The 19046-nt window shown below is 27.2% G+C and overlaps 5 protein-coding genes across 5 annotated transcripts; 2 read left to right on the top strand and 3 right to left on the bottom strand.

Annotated features, from left to right (window-relative positions):
- Positions 1-1471: 1471 nt before the first annotated feature.
- On the top strand, positions 1472-3692 carry PGO_133590 (ubiquitin-conjugating enzyme; the record flags this gene model as incomplete). The annotated part of the gene is made up of 7 exons (XM_028689875.1): positions 1472-1519; positions 1899-1948; positions 2122-2191; positions 2417-2470; positions 2594-2643; positions 2809-3185; positions 3436-3692. The coding sequence occupies 7 exons, from the start codon at positions 1472-1474 to the stop codon at positions 3690-3692; spliced, it is 906 nt and encodes a 301-aa protein (XP_028545676.1).
- A 2002-nt stretch (positions 3693-5694) lies between these two features.
- Positions 5695-6948, bottom strand: PGO_133580 (hypothetical protein; the record flags this gene model as incomplete). The annotated part of the gene is made up of 1 exon (XM_028689874.1): positions 5695-6948. The coding sequence occupies one exon, from the start codon at positions 6946-6948 to the stop codon at positions 5695-5697; it is 1254 nt and encodes a 417-aa protein (XP_028545675.1).
- Positions 6949-10049: 3101 nt separating this feature from the next.
- Positions 10050-12246, top strand: PGO_133570 (hypothetical protein, conserved; the record flags this gene model as incomplete). Its single annotated transcript, XM_028689873.1, has 4 exons — positions 10050-10087; positions 10293-10357; positions 10548-10641; positions 10923-12246. The coding sequence occupies 4 exons, from the start codon at positions 10050-10052 to the stop codon at positions 12244-12246; spliced, it is 1521 nt and encodes a 506-aa protein (XP_028545674.1).
- Positions 12247-13315: 1069 nt separating this feature from the next.
- PGO_133560 (Sperm-specific protein Don juan) lies at positions 13316-15992 on the bottom strand (the record flags this gene model as incomplete). Its single annotated transcript, XM_028689872.1, has 4 exons — positions 13316-14414; positions 15145-15238; positions 15507-15574; positions 15949-15992. 4 exons carry the CDS (start codon positions 15990-15992, stop codon positions 13316-13318), a joined length of 1305 nt encoding a protein of 434 aa, XP_028545673.1.
- A 2337-nt stretch (positions 15993-18329) lies between these two features.
- Positions 18330-18922, bottom strand: PGO_133550 (hypothetical protein; the record flags this gene model as incomplete). The annotated part of the gene is made up of 2 exons (XM_028689871.1): positions 18330-18444; positions 18813-18922. The coding sequence occupies 2 exons, from the start codon at positions 18920-18922 to the stop codon at positions 18330-18332; spliced, it is 225 nt and encodes a 74-aa protein (XP_028545672.1).
- Between the last annotated feature and the right edge of the window lie 124 nt (positions 18923-19046).

The raw sequence follows: 19046 nt of genomic DNA, 5'->3' as shown, positions 1-19046 counted from the left end.
TTAAATGCACACTTTTTTTTTTGCATACCCCACATTTTTAATTATATAGGTGGGAATTAAACAAGTGTTGTGAATTACAAAATTGAAGAACTCGATCCGACAAAACGTTCGAAAGGAAAAATACCACGAAATAGAAAAAGTGTGCAAAAGAACTCTTAAGATTTACTAGCATGTGAACAAATTGCTTGCACTACCATTGCTCCTTTGTGAGGTAAGGCATGGGTATGATAAGGAGATATTTTCCAGTAGTTCTCTTTCTATTTCTCCTGTTTTTTTTTTTTTTTTTTTTTATTTTTCCCGCAAGTTAAAAAATGTTTTCCCCATGTACATTCGAAAATTGCATCTTTAGTTTGAAGAAAAATAAAAAAATTGTGAGGTTTCCGTTGTGTGACACTACAAGAAAAGAGCTTAACATATATACAGAATATATACAAATTTGTAATAATAAAAGTGGGGTATATATAAAATGACACAATACTTAATTCCATTTTTTTTTTAAACATTTATGAAGTTATAGAGACTGCCATCATTGAAATTATATATTCATGTTTTTAAAATAAAGTTCTTCCTTTTTTAAACATTTTCATTATATATTTGATTAATGGGGTTCTATAATTCTTTTAATTTCGAACGTTTGTCCAAAGGTATTGTATTTTCTTCATGCGTGTATTAAGTACTACTAATTTATACATACCAATCTTTTTCACATTTTTTTTTTTTTTTTTTTTTTTTTACTTTTTTAAACAATTTTCACTACCTTTCAACTTTTTAACAATTTTGAAAAAAATAAAAAAAAAAAAAAAGAAAAAAGATAAAAAAATAAAGGAGCACTGAAATAGTGAAACAAAAATTAAAAAGAAAGTGTATATAAAATTTTTTAAAATATATGGGAACATTTAAAAACAAAAAAAAAAAAAAAGCGAGGAAAAAAAAAGAAATGCAAAACTACGAAACATCTCTTATTTTTTGCTTACAGTTTATGAAGCGTAAAAAATGATTAATAATCTTTCAAGTTCCCTTTCACATTTGATCCTTGTTTCTTTTTTTTTTGTTTTATTTTATTTTATTATTTTATTTTTTTTTTTTTTTAACCTTTTTTAAAAGCACACCTTGAGATACATACTTTATGTGACCATCATCTCTGTTCAATTTTCCAAAAAGAAATAAAAATAGAAGATAGTAGTCGTAGTATAAAGCTGAAAATAAAGTAGCAGCAAAGTAGCAACACAAGGAGCAGAAAAGAAGTGAGGGCAATAGCTGCAAGGGCTGTAAAATAAAACGTGCATTTTTACGTAACCTGAGGAACGAACGCAATGAATTACAGAAAACTTCTAAGATAACAAAGGCTCCGCGAAATAACTTGAAAAGAATTAAAATTAAGAGTTTCATTTTTTTTTTTTTATTTATTTATTTATTTTTTTTTAAATACATTTTACATTATACTCTTGCACAAGTGCAACAAAATCAAAAGATGGTAACATTGAAAGAGGCAATATCAAATGTGTTCACCAACTTGAATGTAATAAACGAGAAAAAATTAGAAAAGAAAAAAATACAGCTTCAGCAATTAAAAAATTTCGTAACATTTATTATACATAACTCTAAAAAAAAAAAAAAAAAAAAAAAAAAATGTGCAACCATACTTGTTCATTGCATGCATAAATACGTGTATTTTTGAGTGAACTATACTTTCTATGTATTGACAAATGTTAGAAAGTAGAAAGGGAGATTTTTAAGTGTGTCTCTTTATCTCCCATTTGCTTATCTAGCATTATGCTTAACCATTACGTATGCATTAAAAGAGAAAATGATTTCGAATGTGTTTTTTCCCCCAATACTATATATGTACACATAATAAGACATAAACATGTATATACATTTTAATTTTGAACATGTAGAATGAACAAAAAAGGGAAATACTCAACGTCTTGGTACACATTCTTCAAAAGTAAAAGAAATATGAATTTAAGAAAATGCACACAAATAAATACACGGAAACGAAATACATCGGACCATTTAGAGACTTGTATATATGAATACATTTGTATTTATTATCATATGCGTACATGTAGTGCTTCCATGAATATATGTGCACACTCGTGTTCATTTCTTTCTCTTCAGAATAATTGAAAATCCTTCCAGGGCAAAATTTCGATCTTTAAAAAAAGACAATAAAACGTTTATTAATAAGGTACAAAGAAGGAAAAAAATAAATTCATGGCATTATTCAGTTTTTTTGGAAATTTTTGTTTCATTTATTTTTTTTGTCTCCAGTTCAGAATAATCCGCACATAAATATATTTATATGTATACATGGACGTCTGTTTTATATATGCTTGAGCGTCTGTTTTATGCATATTTAAATGTTTGCATTATGTATATTTAAACGTTTCTGCCCTTTTTCTTCCTTTAATAGCTCGTGCGTTTTAATGGAGCAGACGTTGTCCTAAGGTGCCTTGGTTTTGAGGAGGTAAAAATGGAAAAATTGCGAAAAGGAAAAAATGTTAACCTCATGGGATGAAATGATGTCAACAATTAATGATTTTTTTTTTTTTTTTTTTTTTAACGTCTTCGTTATAATTTCCTTTTGAAGGATGAAGAAAAATGGTTCTTTCCAGTTTCAAAAGACATCACATTGACAAGGTACAAAAATATATAAACCATTTGGTCCATTCTGTTTAAGCAACCTCATATGTTTATGTGTTTGTGCCTATACCTTTTTTTTTTTTTTTTTTTTTTTTTTTTTTTTTATGTTTCTCGAAATATGATCATGTTTAATACACGGTTAATATCTTTATACATACTCAGGAATCTTAGTGAAATCCAAGAATTGGGAAAAGACAGTGTGTATATGGGGAATAGGTCAGAATCCGTTTTTGAACAGAATCAATCAAATTATTTGAAGGAGTACAATAGTTCCTTGAATGGTTATAATATTTCTTCCAAATTAAATAAAAATGAAGGAATTATAAAAAATAATTCAGATGAATTAAAGTTAGGTGGCTTATCAAAAAGAAGATTAGAAAAAGAAAGATTGGAATTGTTAAATGAAAATGAAAATACAATTAAATTAATACAAGAATACTCAGATAAGTGGATAATTCAAATTAAAGGAGCAGAAAATACTTTATATTCAAATGAAACATTCAAAATGCAATTTAAGTTTACGGAAAAATATCCAATAGGTAAACTTAACTTATACCGTTCTTGAGAAAAAGAAGGAGAGAAATAATAATTTTTTTTTGACAAGCATATGCTTGTCTATATTTACATTTCATGGAACATGTCCTAGTTTATATGTTTTTCTAATCCTGCACCCTGCCTTACCCCAATTTTTGCACACGATCAAAGCAAATTTATATTTTACTAATCATTACTTATAAACTACTCCATATCCAGTAATCATCGCCACATATTTACTATCCTATTTTGCAGAAAGTCCAGAAGTAATATTTATTGGAGAACCACCAATTCATCCACATATTTACAGTAATGGTCATATTTGTTTATCAATTTTATATGATCATTGGTCACCTGTTCTTTCAGTTAATTCTATATGCTTGTCTATTATATCCATGCTTTCAAGTTGCACCAAAAAAAGAAAACCAATCGATGACATGCTTTACTGTTCTGCTGGGCACAAAGTTTCTCCCAAAAACATGAGATGGATGTTTCATGACGATAAGGTGTAATAGCTTTTTTCCCTGTATCTTGAATCATGGGGTAAAAAAAAAAAAAAAAAAAATGGATTATATTGGAATATAATAAATTTTTATCCTTTTTATTATTATTATTATTTTTTTTTTTTTTTTTATTTTTTTTTTTTTAGTATGTGACAGCTCTTTCTTTATGTTTGAATGTACAAATTTTTTCCTTATTCAGAAAATTAACCAATTGGCAGTTTTTAGCAAATTGGAGAACATAACAAAAGGATGGAAAACCCTTCAAAAAAAAAAAAAAAAAAAAAAAAAGAAAAAGCACAGACAGTTAAAGCAGGGTGATTAGGCATTTTATGTTTGTATTTACCACTTCTGGTCCGTATCCTTTTTTCTTTTTTCTTTTTTTTTTTATAATTGTCATTTTCATTTTTTACTATTTTTTACATGTATATTGAATAAAATGTGATGTTACATTTTTTTCGAATTATGTCTAGCTAATTTATTAAACATTAAAGAAAATTTCCCATATGTTTGCTTTAATGCGTCCGAATTTTTTTTTTTTTTTTTTTTTTTTTATTTATTGTTAATGTACCAATTCGTTTTATGCCTTTTTTTTTTTTTTTTTTTTTTTTTTTTTTTTTTTTCAATTTTTTTTTTTTTTTTTTTTTTTTTTTTTTTTTTTTTTGGCTTTTACACCTTATCACGACAGTTGCTATTATTTCAGCTGCAGTGTTTGCGCATGTTACATTTACTTCTTTCATTTTTACGTTCGCTGCTGCTGCAATTGATACTGTTATTTTTTTTTCTCCCTTTTTTTTTTTTTTTTAATTAGCACAACTTATCCCCAGATTTTTTGTTAATCTGAAGCGGGACGATATAACGGTCCTGTTTGAATATCTCCATGAATATATCTAATCGTCTGTGTGTCACCCACACTTATACACACACACACACACACATAAACATGTATACATGCATACGTATATGCGTGGATCTAATAATAAGGAATGCTAGTACCAGAGATTATTCCCCTATTTACACGTTCCAAAATATATGACCCACAGTAAATTCACATTCATAAGCAATGTCTCCTCAAGCACACAAAATACAGATGATTAACAAAACAATTTTATGGGAGTTGAATAACCCTATATGATTTGCAAAATTAATTAAAACGCTACCCATTTTCCTTCCCTTTCACTTCTCTTCGTTTCGTTGCGCTTCGTCTCTATCTCTTTCTTTCTCTCTTTCTTTCTCTCTTTCTTTCTTTTTTTTTTTTTTTTGATCTACCAATGTAATAACAAAAATTTATGCTCCATTTTAGTTATTTTGAAGAAAGTAAAGAAAGACATGGAACGGGGAAGTTTTTTTTAAAAAAAGTTGTAGAATTTTTTACATGTTTTGTCTTGTACATTTATGCAAGAACATGGAGGGATAATGTCTCATATTCTCATATGAAAAGGGAAAAAACATGAACGAGAAATGAAAATATATTAGAAGAACAAAAAAATTGAAATCATTTTTTTTTTTTTTTTTTTTTTTCTCTTTTTTTTTCTTGTTTTTCCCATCTTTTAGCATTTGAGAATGTGTAAATTTTGATAAAGAAACAAACACAATATATTAATAAATAAAAAGGATACGTAAAAATTTAGACCATAGTGAGGAGAATACATATATGTATATATATATGTATGTATACATGTACGCGCACCACATTGCTGCGCAGAAAAAGAAGGTAGTTCATTAAGTCAGAGGCATATTGAAGTTTAACTTTATGGAAAAGGAACTAGCATTAATTAGACACATGGGTATACATATATACACACACATCATTTCTTTTTTATATTTTCACCTTTACAAATCACTAAGCATATTTTATGGGTTGTAAGCGTACCACAGATACATGTGTTTTATTACCTTAATTTGGAACTTTTGTTATATATCACTTCTTTGCATCACATCTCTGCATCATCTATGCTTTTTTTTTATATACCCCGACGCAAACATTTTAGGAAGATGTTAATGAATGCAAATGTTAGTGAAATATCTTATTGTAAATGTACCCGAAAATAGAAGTTATTGAATTTTTTTCATTTTCTCCAATGTTACTTTGTGGTATGCTAGCGTCGTATGGCTTATTTATTTTGTTATACTCCTTAGAGTTGCAATTCATCGATTTATACTTGGCCTTTTTGGTTTTATTTTGAAAAGGAGAATTTTTCTCACTGTGTCTTTTTCCTGGTCTTGAGTGTTGCAAATATTCCTCTGTTGGCATGTTTTTGTGTAGAATTTTTAACATTTCAAGCTCCTCTGATTTACTCATTTCGTCTGATTCGTTATCTATTAATTCGACAGAATATGCTCTTTCTAACATCATCTGTATCGTCTTTTCATCCTTGACAATTTTATTATTTTTTTTATTTTCCCTATTTCCATGGGTTATATCTATTCCCTTTTTTTGATAATTTTCGGACATTTGTGGATGGTGCCCTAATTCCTTTTCGCATATCTTTTTATACATTTTTTCATTTCCATCTGTATTAAACGAATTATTGGTGGTTTTATTTGTTCTCTCTAATTTATTTTTAATTGTTATATTTTTTTGAGATAAATTATTATTTTTCGATAAATTATTATTTTTCTTTTTATTTATTTTTTTCTTTTTTGTTAAAGCATGATCTTTTTGTACAAATTTTACTTGCTTTAATTTATTCTTTTTCATGGATTTTTTAGTTTCTTTGAGTTCATTTGTCGTCCGATTATTACTGATATATACATCTTCTTTTTTCTTCTTCTTTTTATTCTCGTTCGTATTATTTCTTCTATTAATAGAACAGTTTTGCTTGTTCCTGACGCTATGATTCCCTTTCATAGAAAAGGATTTGCTGATTATTAAGGAATTAAATTTATTATAATTTGTACTTTTACATTTTGTTATTCTGTCTAAAGAAATGTTAGACCTTTGTTTAACTAACGTAGTATTTTGAAAAAGTAAAATATTTTTTTTCTTTTCTTCTTTTTTCCATTTCTTCACTTTAACAAAAAGTTTAGCTACTTCTTCAGCATACATCTCTAAATACAAAGACACTTCATTTTTTATAGAATTTACATAATGGCTTCTCATTGAACTTGCGCTATGGCTAGTTACTCTGATTTCTTCAGCCTTCTTCCAGTTAATTTTTTCATTTTTCAGTTGGTGTTCATAGGCATATAAAAATATTCTTTTAGATTCATCAATATCATACGCCCTTATTTTGGTTTTCTTTTTCGTAGCCCCTTTTTTCACCATCGTTCGTTTTTTTTTTTTTTTTTTTTTTTTTATACTGCTTTATTATTTTGTTACTATTTTATTACTCAATTATTTTGATATTACTTTATTCGATTTTATTTTATTTTTTTTTTTTGTTTTTCTTTTTTGACTTCCCACTTTCTCTTCCTAAGGCCCATTTCAGTATAATCTGAATAACAAAATGATAGAGGATAAAAAAAAAATTTTTCACTTGTCAGAAGTTAGTGAACATTCAAAAATTAAGATAATCCATTATGTCTATTTCTCAATTTCTTCAAATGTGCTTAAGCAGATTGTGTAAACTAAAAATCATTATTCGTAGCATGTGTAAGAATAAAGTAGGAACTGTTATATTTGCTTAAGATTCAAGAAAACATGAATACGTATTCATTTGTTAATTCTTACTGGTATCTAATGTTCTATACACATGCCACACTTCAAAGAAGTATCAAAAAAAAATTCAAAGTAGAGGAGATGTTAGTGTTTGTAAAAGGCTGCTTTAATTTCCTCGTTTCTTGTGCATACGTTGAGACACACACAAGAGAGATCCAGTAAGAGAAAAAGAAAAAGTTGGTTTTGTCAATTCGGTAGAAAAATTTTAAAATAAAAGTTTCTTCATGCAATATATATAAAGACCTCTTCGATAGCAGTTCTTTGTACCGGTATTGTGTCCCATACTGTGTCTAAGTCGTGATGTTTAATTTAAGGTACATATTTCATGGGTTCCCTTTTGGAAAACGTTATTAAAAACTTCAAAAAAAAAAGTTATGCAATTTTTTTTTTTTTTCCGCTTTTTTTTTATAAACTATTAATAAATCATTTTTATGCTTTCCATGTGTGACATATTTAATGGTATACATATTATTTACACATATTTACAGCTATCAATGCGGTAGATGTTATTAATTTGTTTATTCGTATATTAATTTGTTTATTCGTATATTAATTTGTTTATTCGTATATTAATTTGTTTATTCGTATATTAATTTGTTTATTCGTATATTTATTTGTTTATTTATTTGTTTATTTGTTTATTTATTTTTTTGTTATGTGAACATATAACACTTATTACTGCATTTGAAAATAATTGAAAAAAAATATATATGCATGTATATACATATTTATGTTTGATATTATAGACGTGACTATAACTGAGTAACTGCTTTTTTTCCACCCACTCCCCCACTCATTACTACAATGTTAATAGTGTGAATGGCTAATTAGTATTCATTTAAATTAGATGCATTTCCATTTTCAATAGTTTAATAAATCTTATATCATTTTATGCCTAAAATATTATGAACTAGTTTTATTTTTATTATTTTCTTTTTTTTTTTTTAATGTCACTTCAGGTGAATATTTGAATTTTTCACTAAGTGTGTTTCTCCCTTTTGCGTACAAAAATGCATAATAGACATGGATTGTTCTCCCTGTGCACCTCTAAATGTAAAATAATATTTCTCCATTGATACTCTCTTATGTATTTATATTCTAATGTCTATACCTGAACAGACATAGATCCTTTTGTAGTTGGATATTCCTATTTGGCATTTTTCTCTCGGACTTAAGGAGAGATTGATTATATCAGTAGAACTCCTTTTATTTTTTTATTTTATTTTATTATTTTATTTTATTATTTTATTTTATTATTTTATTTATTTTTTTTTTTGTTATTTTATTTTATTATTTTATTTCCTTTTTTTTAAGTAAAATTCACACAAAGCGTCTGATTCAAGCACTTTTCTATCTCCATGAAAGTGTGTGCATATCACTGTCAGATCATAGACATGAACATTAACATGTGTTTTGCCTCACTTTTTTATTTGCAAATGTGCAGGTATATAAATGCACATTCAAAGAGCTCCCATTTTTACTATTTTTCTTATAATTATGAAGCACACAAAACATTGAAATGGTAAAAAATATTTCCCTAATAAATTGGGGTAATTCATTGCTCAGTCATCTCAAACATGATAGTTTATTCCATATTTTCTATGCACTTGTGCACGAAAAAAAAAAAAAAAAAAAAAAAAAAAAAGACAACACTGATTTTTTTTTTTTTTTTTTTTTTTTAATGCCTTTTTTTCTCCCCATATTTTGAAAAGAACAATGGGCACCCATTTTACAAATTAAATTAGTGCCTATAGCTTAGTTTCATTCAATTATAAGAAACAGATAAAAGAATCGAAAAAGAGCTCCCAAAAAGGCTAAAAATAGCACTATAAATTGGAGAAAATCAGCTCAACTTTTTTACACGACTCCTAACCTTTTATAGTGCAAAAAAGAGAAAAAAAAAAAAAAAAAGAATAAAAACTACTGAATCATGTAAAAATCAAACTTTATTATTTAAAACACGTCTAAATTTTGTCATAACTGCAATTATAAAGTAAACTATTCGCGAAGATACATTAATGAAAAGTACACGCCTTATTGCCAACAAAAAGAAAAAAGAAAAAATGCGTTATATACTTATGAACAATTAGACAAGCCTCAAATTGTCACATTATTTTCTTATTTCTAATAGGAAAATTTGAAATGAATAGATAAATTAGAATTATAAGAATATTATCGCAAAAATGCATTACTTCTGCGTATAAAAAGACAAATGTAACATTAAGAGCTTACACCAAAAATGGATAATTAATTTGCGTTTTTCATATCTATCCTTAAGAAAAGGGCCATTATTCTACTTTTTTTTTTTTTTTTTACATATGCTTGTCTAACCGAATAGATAATGCATGAATCATGTTGCACAAAATGGGATTAACATTTTTGGTAATTGTTAAATTTTTTGTTAACCAACTAGTTCAATAAGACCAAATAAAATATAACAAAACAATATAGCAATAGTGGGAGTAGTAGTAGTAGTAGTAGTAGCAATCAAATGTCATGATTGAAGAATTGGCAGATTTTTGCATATCGGTTCATGTCTCTACGACTAAAGGTATGTCTAAAAAAAATGGCACACTGTACACGTACCTAAATTGTACAAGTTGATATTTTTCCTTTTTCTTTTCTTCTCGTCCAAGTTTATTACCATTTATTTTTCCTTACACACTTATCATTTCTTTCTTTATGATTCGTTATTCTCTAGGTTAACAATGGATCCCTTAAAAAAGAAGAACAAAAATTCATTAGAGTAATTTTCAGATGATTTTCTCATTCTTGCATCAGTTTGGTTGTGATTTATTTGCATTTTTTTCTTTTTTTCACGCTTTTCCTTTTTCTTCTTCGCGAACTTTTCGCGAACTTTTCCCGAACGTTTCACATTTTTGGGTACTCTTTTTTATGAACCTCTATTGGTGATAGCATGTCGGCTTTTTTTTTATTTTCCATTTCATTAGGTGCTTATCTAAGGAAGATGTAGAAACGCTGATAAGAAAATGTTACAGGGATAAGTTGGTATATGGTTATATAGAGAGATCCATATGGAGGAATGAGGGAGAGAAAATGGAAGAAAAAAAAAAGAAAAGAAAAAAAAACATACATGTAAGAGAAATGATGCAAAAATATATCCATGTAAAAGTAAGGGAGAAAGAATATGTATACTCCAGTGGAAAGCACATCCATTTTGCTCTTGTCCAAATTTATTTTCATAGGGTTTGTTAAATGGAAGGACTTTAATAGAAAAGATTTCAAAGAAAGATATTCAGTAAATACTTTTAAAAATATATGGAGAATGATAAAAAGGAAGTAAGATTCTGAAGATGATAGAAGCAAAATTTATGACAACAGGATCTAGTTAAAATGTTTTTGTAGGCAAATGATTCAACTCTCTTTATTTTACTTTTATGCAAATGAGACTAATCTAGTTATTCTACGTAAATGAACATTGCAATGATTTTTTTGAGGATGTATCCCTTTGTAAGTTTTAAACTCTGTTATCTGAGTTTGGTCTAGACTTTGTCAATTTTTCCTTCATTCTTCTGCACATGTTATGGGCTTATTCTGCACCTCTTCTAACTTCTCCACAGATTTGACATGTACAAAAAGGAATACCATGATGTGATGCAGGAGGCGGAAAAAGAAGCTAAAGACATAATAATAGAAAACAAGGAAAGAAAGAAAAAGGAAAATTTAAATATATTAATCCCATTAAACTCAAAAATATCGCAATCAAACATATCTTTGTTAAGAAATTTCACCAGAGTAAATAGTTATATATTCAAAACATTTAGTAATTATTACAGCCCTTTGAACAGTTCTAAGGATGGAAGTCCATATAATTTTGTATTTCCAAATAAAGAGAGACTATCGAAAGATAAAGAGAAAGAAACAAAAAAAAGAATAGATTATATAAAAAGAAACATTAAAGATATACAAAGAAGAAGTGAATTTTTAGATTTGTATTTCTTAGTGATATCGTTAATTCATGGGAACAAAAAATATGCTTTATTAAAAAAAATGGAAGAATTATATTATCAAAATAAATTAATAAAGTGTTGCAATAATTTAAATCATATACATAATAATAATATACTATATTTTATAAAAAAAATTTTAGAAATTAGTCTAGTAACATCTAATAGCTTAAAAAGTGTGTATACAAAAACTTTAGAGAAAAAATTTGGTAGTAGTAAATATATTGATAGCAAAAACTGTGTCATTGTCGAAATAAATGAAATTACTTACTCTTTTAATAAAGATTTTATTAATTATAATAACTTTTTTCATTTATTTAAAAAAAATCTACATTTTACTTGTAATAAAGTAGTTTCTTTTTTTATTCCCCTTCCGAAGAAACCCAATCATTTGACTTTTAAAAATAATATTTTTTATTATTTCGATAGCCCTATATTTATAAGTACAAAATTAGATGAAGATATATATAATTACATTTATATAATTCATAAATTTTTTCTTTCATTTAAATTCTGGCTATTTTATATGACATACCAAGGAATAGACAAAATGAAAAATCTTTTTAACAAAGAGGTTGAAGAATTAAATTCATTTTTCGAAGCAAATTGCACAAGAAGAGACATATCTAAGAAGGATAGGAACGAAATTTATAATTTTAGAAAAAATATTAACACTTTTTTACTTCTATTTGATCAAAACATTCAGAATATAATTTCATTATCCCTTTATGCCATCAAACTGTATATGAAAAGGCGAAAAAAAAGAGATATCACATATTTCAAAATTCTCAAAATATTGAACTTATCTCTTCATCCTGTTTGTAAAAAAAAAATCATGCGCTCGTATCCCATCCATCTTAAATTTATTCATTCTGTTTTTCTAAAAGTTCGTCCTTCCTTTCAGAAAAAACAAGTGTGCCATGGTCGAGTGTGTTAAGACTAGTGCTGTGTATGTGTGTGTGTGTGGGATGGAATGAAAGTTCTCTAATGAATAGTCCCTCACACCATACCCACTCCACCCCTCACATATATATATATATATATATATATATATATATATATATATGCACTTACGTATGTTTACAACAGGTGTAGTAAATTCCGTTCATAACACTTTGAAAGAAATTCTTGAAATGGCCCAGCGCCCGGTTAAGCAGATATTTGCAAGATTCATCCCCCCCTCTATCATTAAAACTTATAGACTCTTTTAATATTGAATAGGCTTTTTTTTTTTTTAATAATTTTAAGTATCTAAGTTTTTCCTTTTTTTTTTTTTTTTTTTTTAATAATATAAACGTGTAAAAATGCATATGAATGTATGTGTAGGAAGGATATGTAAACACGAACAGACACGGGTGCACATATATAGGTTCGTAAGAATTGGAATGGATGCGTGTTTATATACACATAAGTTGTTATGTATATATATGTGCATACCTATATATATACACGTACACTTTTCTTGTGTGTGATTTTTTTTGAAAAACAACTTTTTCATGACTTAAAAAATAATATTTTAAGAGATTAATCTATAATAGTTGTAGAAAAAACATAAAAAGCAAAAGAATTATTCTTCTTTAGGGAGTTTTTTTTTTTTTTTTTTTGTTTTAAAATTTGGGTTAAACCACATCCATGTCGGTTTCTCTTTTTTTTTTTTTTTTTTTTTTTTGCACTTTTTCTTTTGTTTATCCTTTTGACACCCTTTTTACTAGACCATATATAACTGGATTAAAAAATGTTTTGCAGCATGCTTTATTCTATTTATTATTTTTTCTGTATATGTTAATTCATTTTTGTTCCACTTTTTCTTAGTTTCAACAAATTATTATGTGACGATTTGGTTGAGCATACATCATTTTCGATATTCTATACACGATCAGGATGTAGCAGTGTCTTAGTTAATTTTTTTTTGTTGTTGTCTTTTTTTTTCTTTTTCTCATTTTCTCCTTTTAGGTATACATAAATAGCCATCAATTTTAATAGAATTCTTCTCTCGATTTTGTGCATTACTTCTTAGTTTTCTGGGTTTTCAAAATATTTTTCTTAACCTTTTTATCGTCCTTTTTATCTGATTTTTTATCGTCTTTTTTGTCTAATTTTTTATCGTCTTTTTTGTCTAATTTTTTATCGTCTTTTTTGTCTGATTTTTTATCGTCTTTTTTGTCTGATTTTTTATCGTCTTTTTTGTCTAATTTTTTATCGTCTTTTTTTTCCGTCTTTTTATCATCCTTCTTTTCTATCTTTTTGTCAGCCTTTTTATCATCTTTTTTGTCAACCTTTTTATCGTCTTTTTTGTCAGCCTTTTTATCGTCTTTTTTGTCAGCCTTTTTATCGTCCTTTTTTTCTACCTTTTTGTCAACCTTTTTATCATCCTTCTTTTCTACCTTTTTGTCAACTTTTTTATCATCCTTCTTTTCTACCTTTTTGTCAACCTTTTTATCATCATTCTTGTCAAATTTTTTTTCTACCTTTTTTTCCTTCCCCTGTTGCCCCTTACCCTTTTCATTTTTCGTGATTTTTTTTATAACTACCTTTTCGGATTTTCCTTTTTCCTTTTTTTCATCACTTTTTGACTTGTCACTTTTTTGTGCTTTAGAATCAGAAACTTTAGAATCCTTTTTAATTTTGTGTTTTCCTTTTTCTTCTTTCTTTTCATTTTTATTAATTTTCCCGTTCTTTTTTGTCTTGTCGTCTTTTTTCATTTTTCCATTTTTCACGTTTTCCTTTTGTTTAACTGGGTTAGGTGCCTTCTTGGTGTCACTCCATTTTTTGGTTTTTAGTTTGGTCATTGTTTGATTTTTATTTTTCATTTCCTGTACTTTCTTTTGTTTATCAATGGTTTTGTTTAAAGTTTTCTTTTTTAAAATAGAAGTTACAACTTTTTTATTTCTGAACGTATGCGTGTTTAATTTTTTGTAATCTAAGCTGGCTCCTTTTATTACACGGTTCATTGAAATGTTTGATCTTTGTTTAGTGAACTGTACTTTTGCTGGTGTGAGCTTCTTTTTTTTGCTTATTTTTTGTGCTATGTTCAATTTTTTTTTTTTTTTCATTTCGTTCAGCTTTTCCACATCTTTTGAGTAGTTCTCTATGAATTGGGGCAGACTGAAGGGAAAAGAAACAAAAAAGAAAAAAATAAACAGAGGAGGAAAAAAACAAACAGAGGAGGAAAAAAACAAACAGAGGAGGAATAAAACAAACAGAGGAATAAAACAAACAGAGGAGGAAAAAAATAAACAATAAGGAAAAAAGTAAACAAAGAAGGAATATTGTAAAAAAGAGTGGAAAAATAATGTCCAAAAGGACAAAAAAAAAAAAAAAAAAAAAAAAAAAAAAAAAATTCATAAGTAAGCCATTTTGCCTAAAAATTTCCAAGAATTTCTCTGTTTATACTAATAAGTCCATTTCTATGTCTAAATAATTAGAACTTTCCCCTAGTGCTCAAATTGTTCTAAATAAAAATCTCATACAACATGATATACCACTCTTCTTAGCACTGTTCAGCACTATATATATATTTTTTTTTTTTTTTTTGCCATATAACATATTACGGCTATTTTTGTAGCTCCTATTTTTTTTTTTTTTTTTTTTTTTTTTTCTTATTTATATGCGTAAAAAAAGAACATATAAATACACAAATTTGCATAAAAAATTTTGGTTATATGATTCCACATTTGTCTGCATATACAATTACGTATACATTTGCATGCCTCCTTATGTGTTACATTTTTTTGGGCTAATTTTCATTTAAAAAGGTAAAAATAAAAGTAAAAATGGGTGTATATATATATATTTGTGTATGTATATGCATGCATATATATGTAGAGAGAGAGACCTGTTAGCTATGCTGTTGTTCCATAAATTTTTCATAGTGTTTATGGGGTATTTAGTTATTTTCTTTTTTTCGGCCAATTTCCAATTAATTCGTCCTGAGTTGCGGGGTTTCGGGGGAGGAAAAGGAAACATGTATTCGTTCGTTTCTATATTTGCACACAAGCGTGTGCACTAATCACATGCACAAGCTTGTATATTCACACCTTTACATGTGTGTGTTTGGTGTGTGCTTAAATGTAGGGAGAACAAACACTTTAACTTTTTTTCAAAAATTGACACCCTTTTTTTTTTTTTTTTTTTTGGATCTTTTTATAGGTCAAATTGCTTTATTTTGTTATGTCTTTTATAATTATCGTGTGTTACCATAAAGCAGTTGCTGTTCGTAACCATACAAGAACAATTTTTTTTTATCCTTTTCATCAAAGTTTGTTCTAAAGGGAAAGATAAAATAGAGCTACTTTGAGATGGGAAGGAGTTTTTACTATTTTTTTTCCATTTTTTTTTTATTATTTTTATATATTTTCCCCATTTTTCATTTTTTTTAACATTTTTAGGTATTTTAAATGACTGAATATTTTCGTGAGTGGTTGTGCAACGCTCTTGGTGTATTTTCAGTAGTATCAAGATATTTCGATAGACGTATCTTTCTGTTATTTAGTAATATGCAGCAGGGTTAAGATTGATTAATTGTGTTCGGCCTCTTTTTTTTTTTTTTTTACCCCTTTTAGCTGCTTACATCCATTTTAATTCACACATGTTTCTGTAATTTTTTTTTTTTTTTTTTTTTTCTTTTTTTTTTCTTAACCTTTGATCCTCCATGTTTTTATTATTATCAGATGCTTTATTCATTTTGGGGACAAGCAAAAATGCTGGTGTACGGCTTGCTTAACAATTTGTTTTGGGTATATGAAAAAAGGAGATAAAACATATAGGGAATAACACAAATGTGTGTATTTACAGGAATGTATATGTGTATGTTTAGAATGTAGAGGTAGAAAAACACAAAACAAATATTCTAGGGAATGGAAATTTTCTTTATTCTGTTTTGAATTTTGGAAGAGACTCCAGCAGTGTGATATGTTCGTGTTCGTGTTTGTTTAATTTTTTCTATTTAATGTTACTTTTTATTATTATTTTATTTATTTATTTATTTTTTTTTTTTTTTGCATATATTTTTCGTATTCTTAAGCTTTCTTATTTTTCTTCCTTTTCTCCTTGTATTCCTCTCTACACTTTTGTGACTCTTCTCAACGATACACATTGAGTACTACGTTTTTCTCAGCAATTTATTGCGTACACATTCTTTTGTTTCTTAATATAAATACTTTTATTTTTAAGGGGGAAAAAAAAAGGAAAAAAAAAAAAAAACTTTTTATTAACGCGATACTCACTGAAGTACAGCGAAAGACAATTGTCTTACATGTACACTCTTTAGCGAGCGTTTAGAAAAATAGGAAAAAAAAAAAAAAAAAAAAAAAAAACGATAAAATGATGAAATGATGAAATGACGAAATGACGAAATGACGAAATGACGAAATGATGAAATGACGAAATGACGAAATGACGAAATGATGAAATGAAAATCTACAGATGCACATTTTGACTAAATTTATTTTTTCAACATGTGTTAAAATATATAATGATAAATAGGAATGTGCAAAATATTGTCAGCTTCGTTCAAAATATGGAAAAATATGGAGATACTGCATTCTATCACACCTTCTTATGTAGTCTTGGGTACCTTGCGTCGAAAACTCTGCTACATGTATTATACATATATATAAACATACATATATATAAACATATATATATATAATACATATATATATACATTTTAATTTCGTGATGTAATCGACGTTGTGTTTGGATTAGGATTTGTACATGAAGTATATATGGACGTTTGCGTTTGCGTCCTTTTGTACACCTCCTTTTATGTACATTTTCTTGTGTACTCTTATGTTTTCTCTTAGAATAAATGTTTTAATTTTTTCACTCAACTTTTTCTCCTTTTATATATCTTACAGTGGGAAAAATTGTTCGGGGGAATAGTTTTATCTTTTTATTAACATACATATATATATATATATGTTACCACTATCATAGTTCACATTTATGTTTTAAAAAAAAATTTGGAAGGTTACTTCAAATTGTTTTATAAAATGAGACCATCGTGTGGAAGTAGAAAAATAAATGGACAAACGAATGGAAAATAGATACACTTATAATTACGAAAATAATTGCACATATAATTAGGAAAATAGATACACTTATAATTACGAAAATAATTGCACATATAATTAGGAAAATAATTACACAAATAATTACACGAATAGTTACACGAATAGTTACACGAATAATTACAAAAAATAATTACGCAAATAATTACACAAATGAATATGCAAATAAATCTGCAAACAAATTCGAATTCTTTCATCTCATCATTATGCATAAACTTCCAAAAGTGATGGGGGTCTAATTTTTTTTACTCTTCAAGTGAATAATAAAAGGTATTGCATGCTACATGTTACAAAAAAATAAATAAAATAAAATAATTAAATAAATAATTTTTTCCTTGTGTGCTTCGTAAAAGCTATAATATGTGTATTTTTTTTTTTTTTTTTTTTTCTTCCACAGGTCTATTTCACCTCATTCCTTTTAATTCTTCTTCTTTTCTGGAATACTACAAGATTATTTGTCAAATGTGTGTTCTACTTTTCATATACATAACGAACATGGATGTTGTGTTTAAAAACTGGTTAATTCACATGTCTATGCATATTGATATGCGTATATGGCTCAGGTTAATATAACATTTCAAACACTTTAAACGCTTCAAACATTTTAAACGCTTCAAACATTTTAAACACTTCAAATACTTTAAACACTTGATTAAAAGGTTTCTCTCGTTTTAAGAATATAATCTTAATTATCCTTTGTACAAATTATACTTTCTCTTCACAAGAAATATTTATGCTTTTTCCTCTTTTGCGTATACTTCATTCAACCTTTCGTTTTTACAATTTTTACAACTATTTTATGCTAATTTGAAATTGTGTGTGTGTAAACATAAAGTTGTGCGTTTGCGCGCCCAAATGAATATTACCATCCTCTCTCTGTCATAATTGGCTGTGTTTTTCCTATACATCATTCTCACCTAAAATTCATTTCTTAATAACACTAAGGAATTTACTTAACCTTTTTGGACATTTTGTGTACTCGTGGACTTCTTCTCGTCTCATAGCCCTTGCAAAAACAGTACAGATAAGTCATTACACTTGTAAGAATGAACAGAAATATGCACCTGCGTGAAAATTAAACAAAGGATTAAAATGATGTTAACTGTGGAAAAGTAGCCTCCACTCTATAGCTTAAAGTGGATAAAATAAAAGGTGTGCATGTTCTTATGCATGAATTCATACTTTCTAGAAGTTATTAATAAATGCACAATCAATGGGACCTACATGTATTAGCACATTCACTGGAAGCTACAAGTACATGTACACACATCTCGTGTTGAAAAAAAAAAAAAAAAAAAAGGGATGAAACTGTGTGTGCTCATAAACTAACACATATAATATTGAAATACTAATCACTAAACATGTACACAAACGAACTGTTTAAGCCTTTTTTTTTTTTTTTTTTTTTTTTTTTTTTTTTTTTATAACGTACATGAAAAAGAAAGTGAAGGGATCACTTAATAATACCGATAATTTTGTGCATTGAAAAAGTTGGTCCTTCTTTTTAAGCAGTTCTTGAAAAACATGTTTTAGGGATTCCATTTCTTATATTTTACGTCTTTCTGTAAGTGAACAGATCTATATAACAGTTTTTTTTTTTTAACTATAAGCTTAAGTGTTCGTTTCAATGGATTTCGTGGAAACAACTTATAGGTACTCACTCAAC

Source organism: Plasmodium gonderi (assembly GCF_002157705.1).
Source record: "Plasmodium gonderi DNA, contig: Chr13, whole genome shotgun sequence".
Lineage (NCBI taxonomy): Eukaryota > Apicomplexa > Aconoidasida > Haemosporida > Plasmodiidae > Plasmodium > Plasmodium gonderi.
Note: the sequence above shows the minus strand (reverse complement) of the source record. Positions and strands in the feature narration are given on the sequence as shown.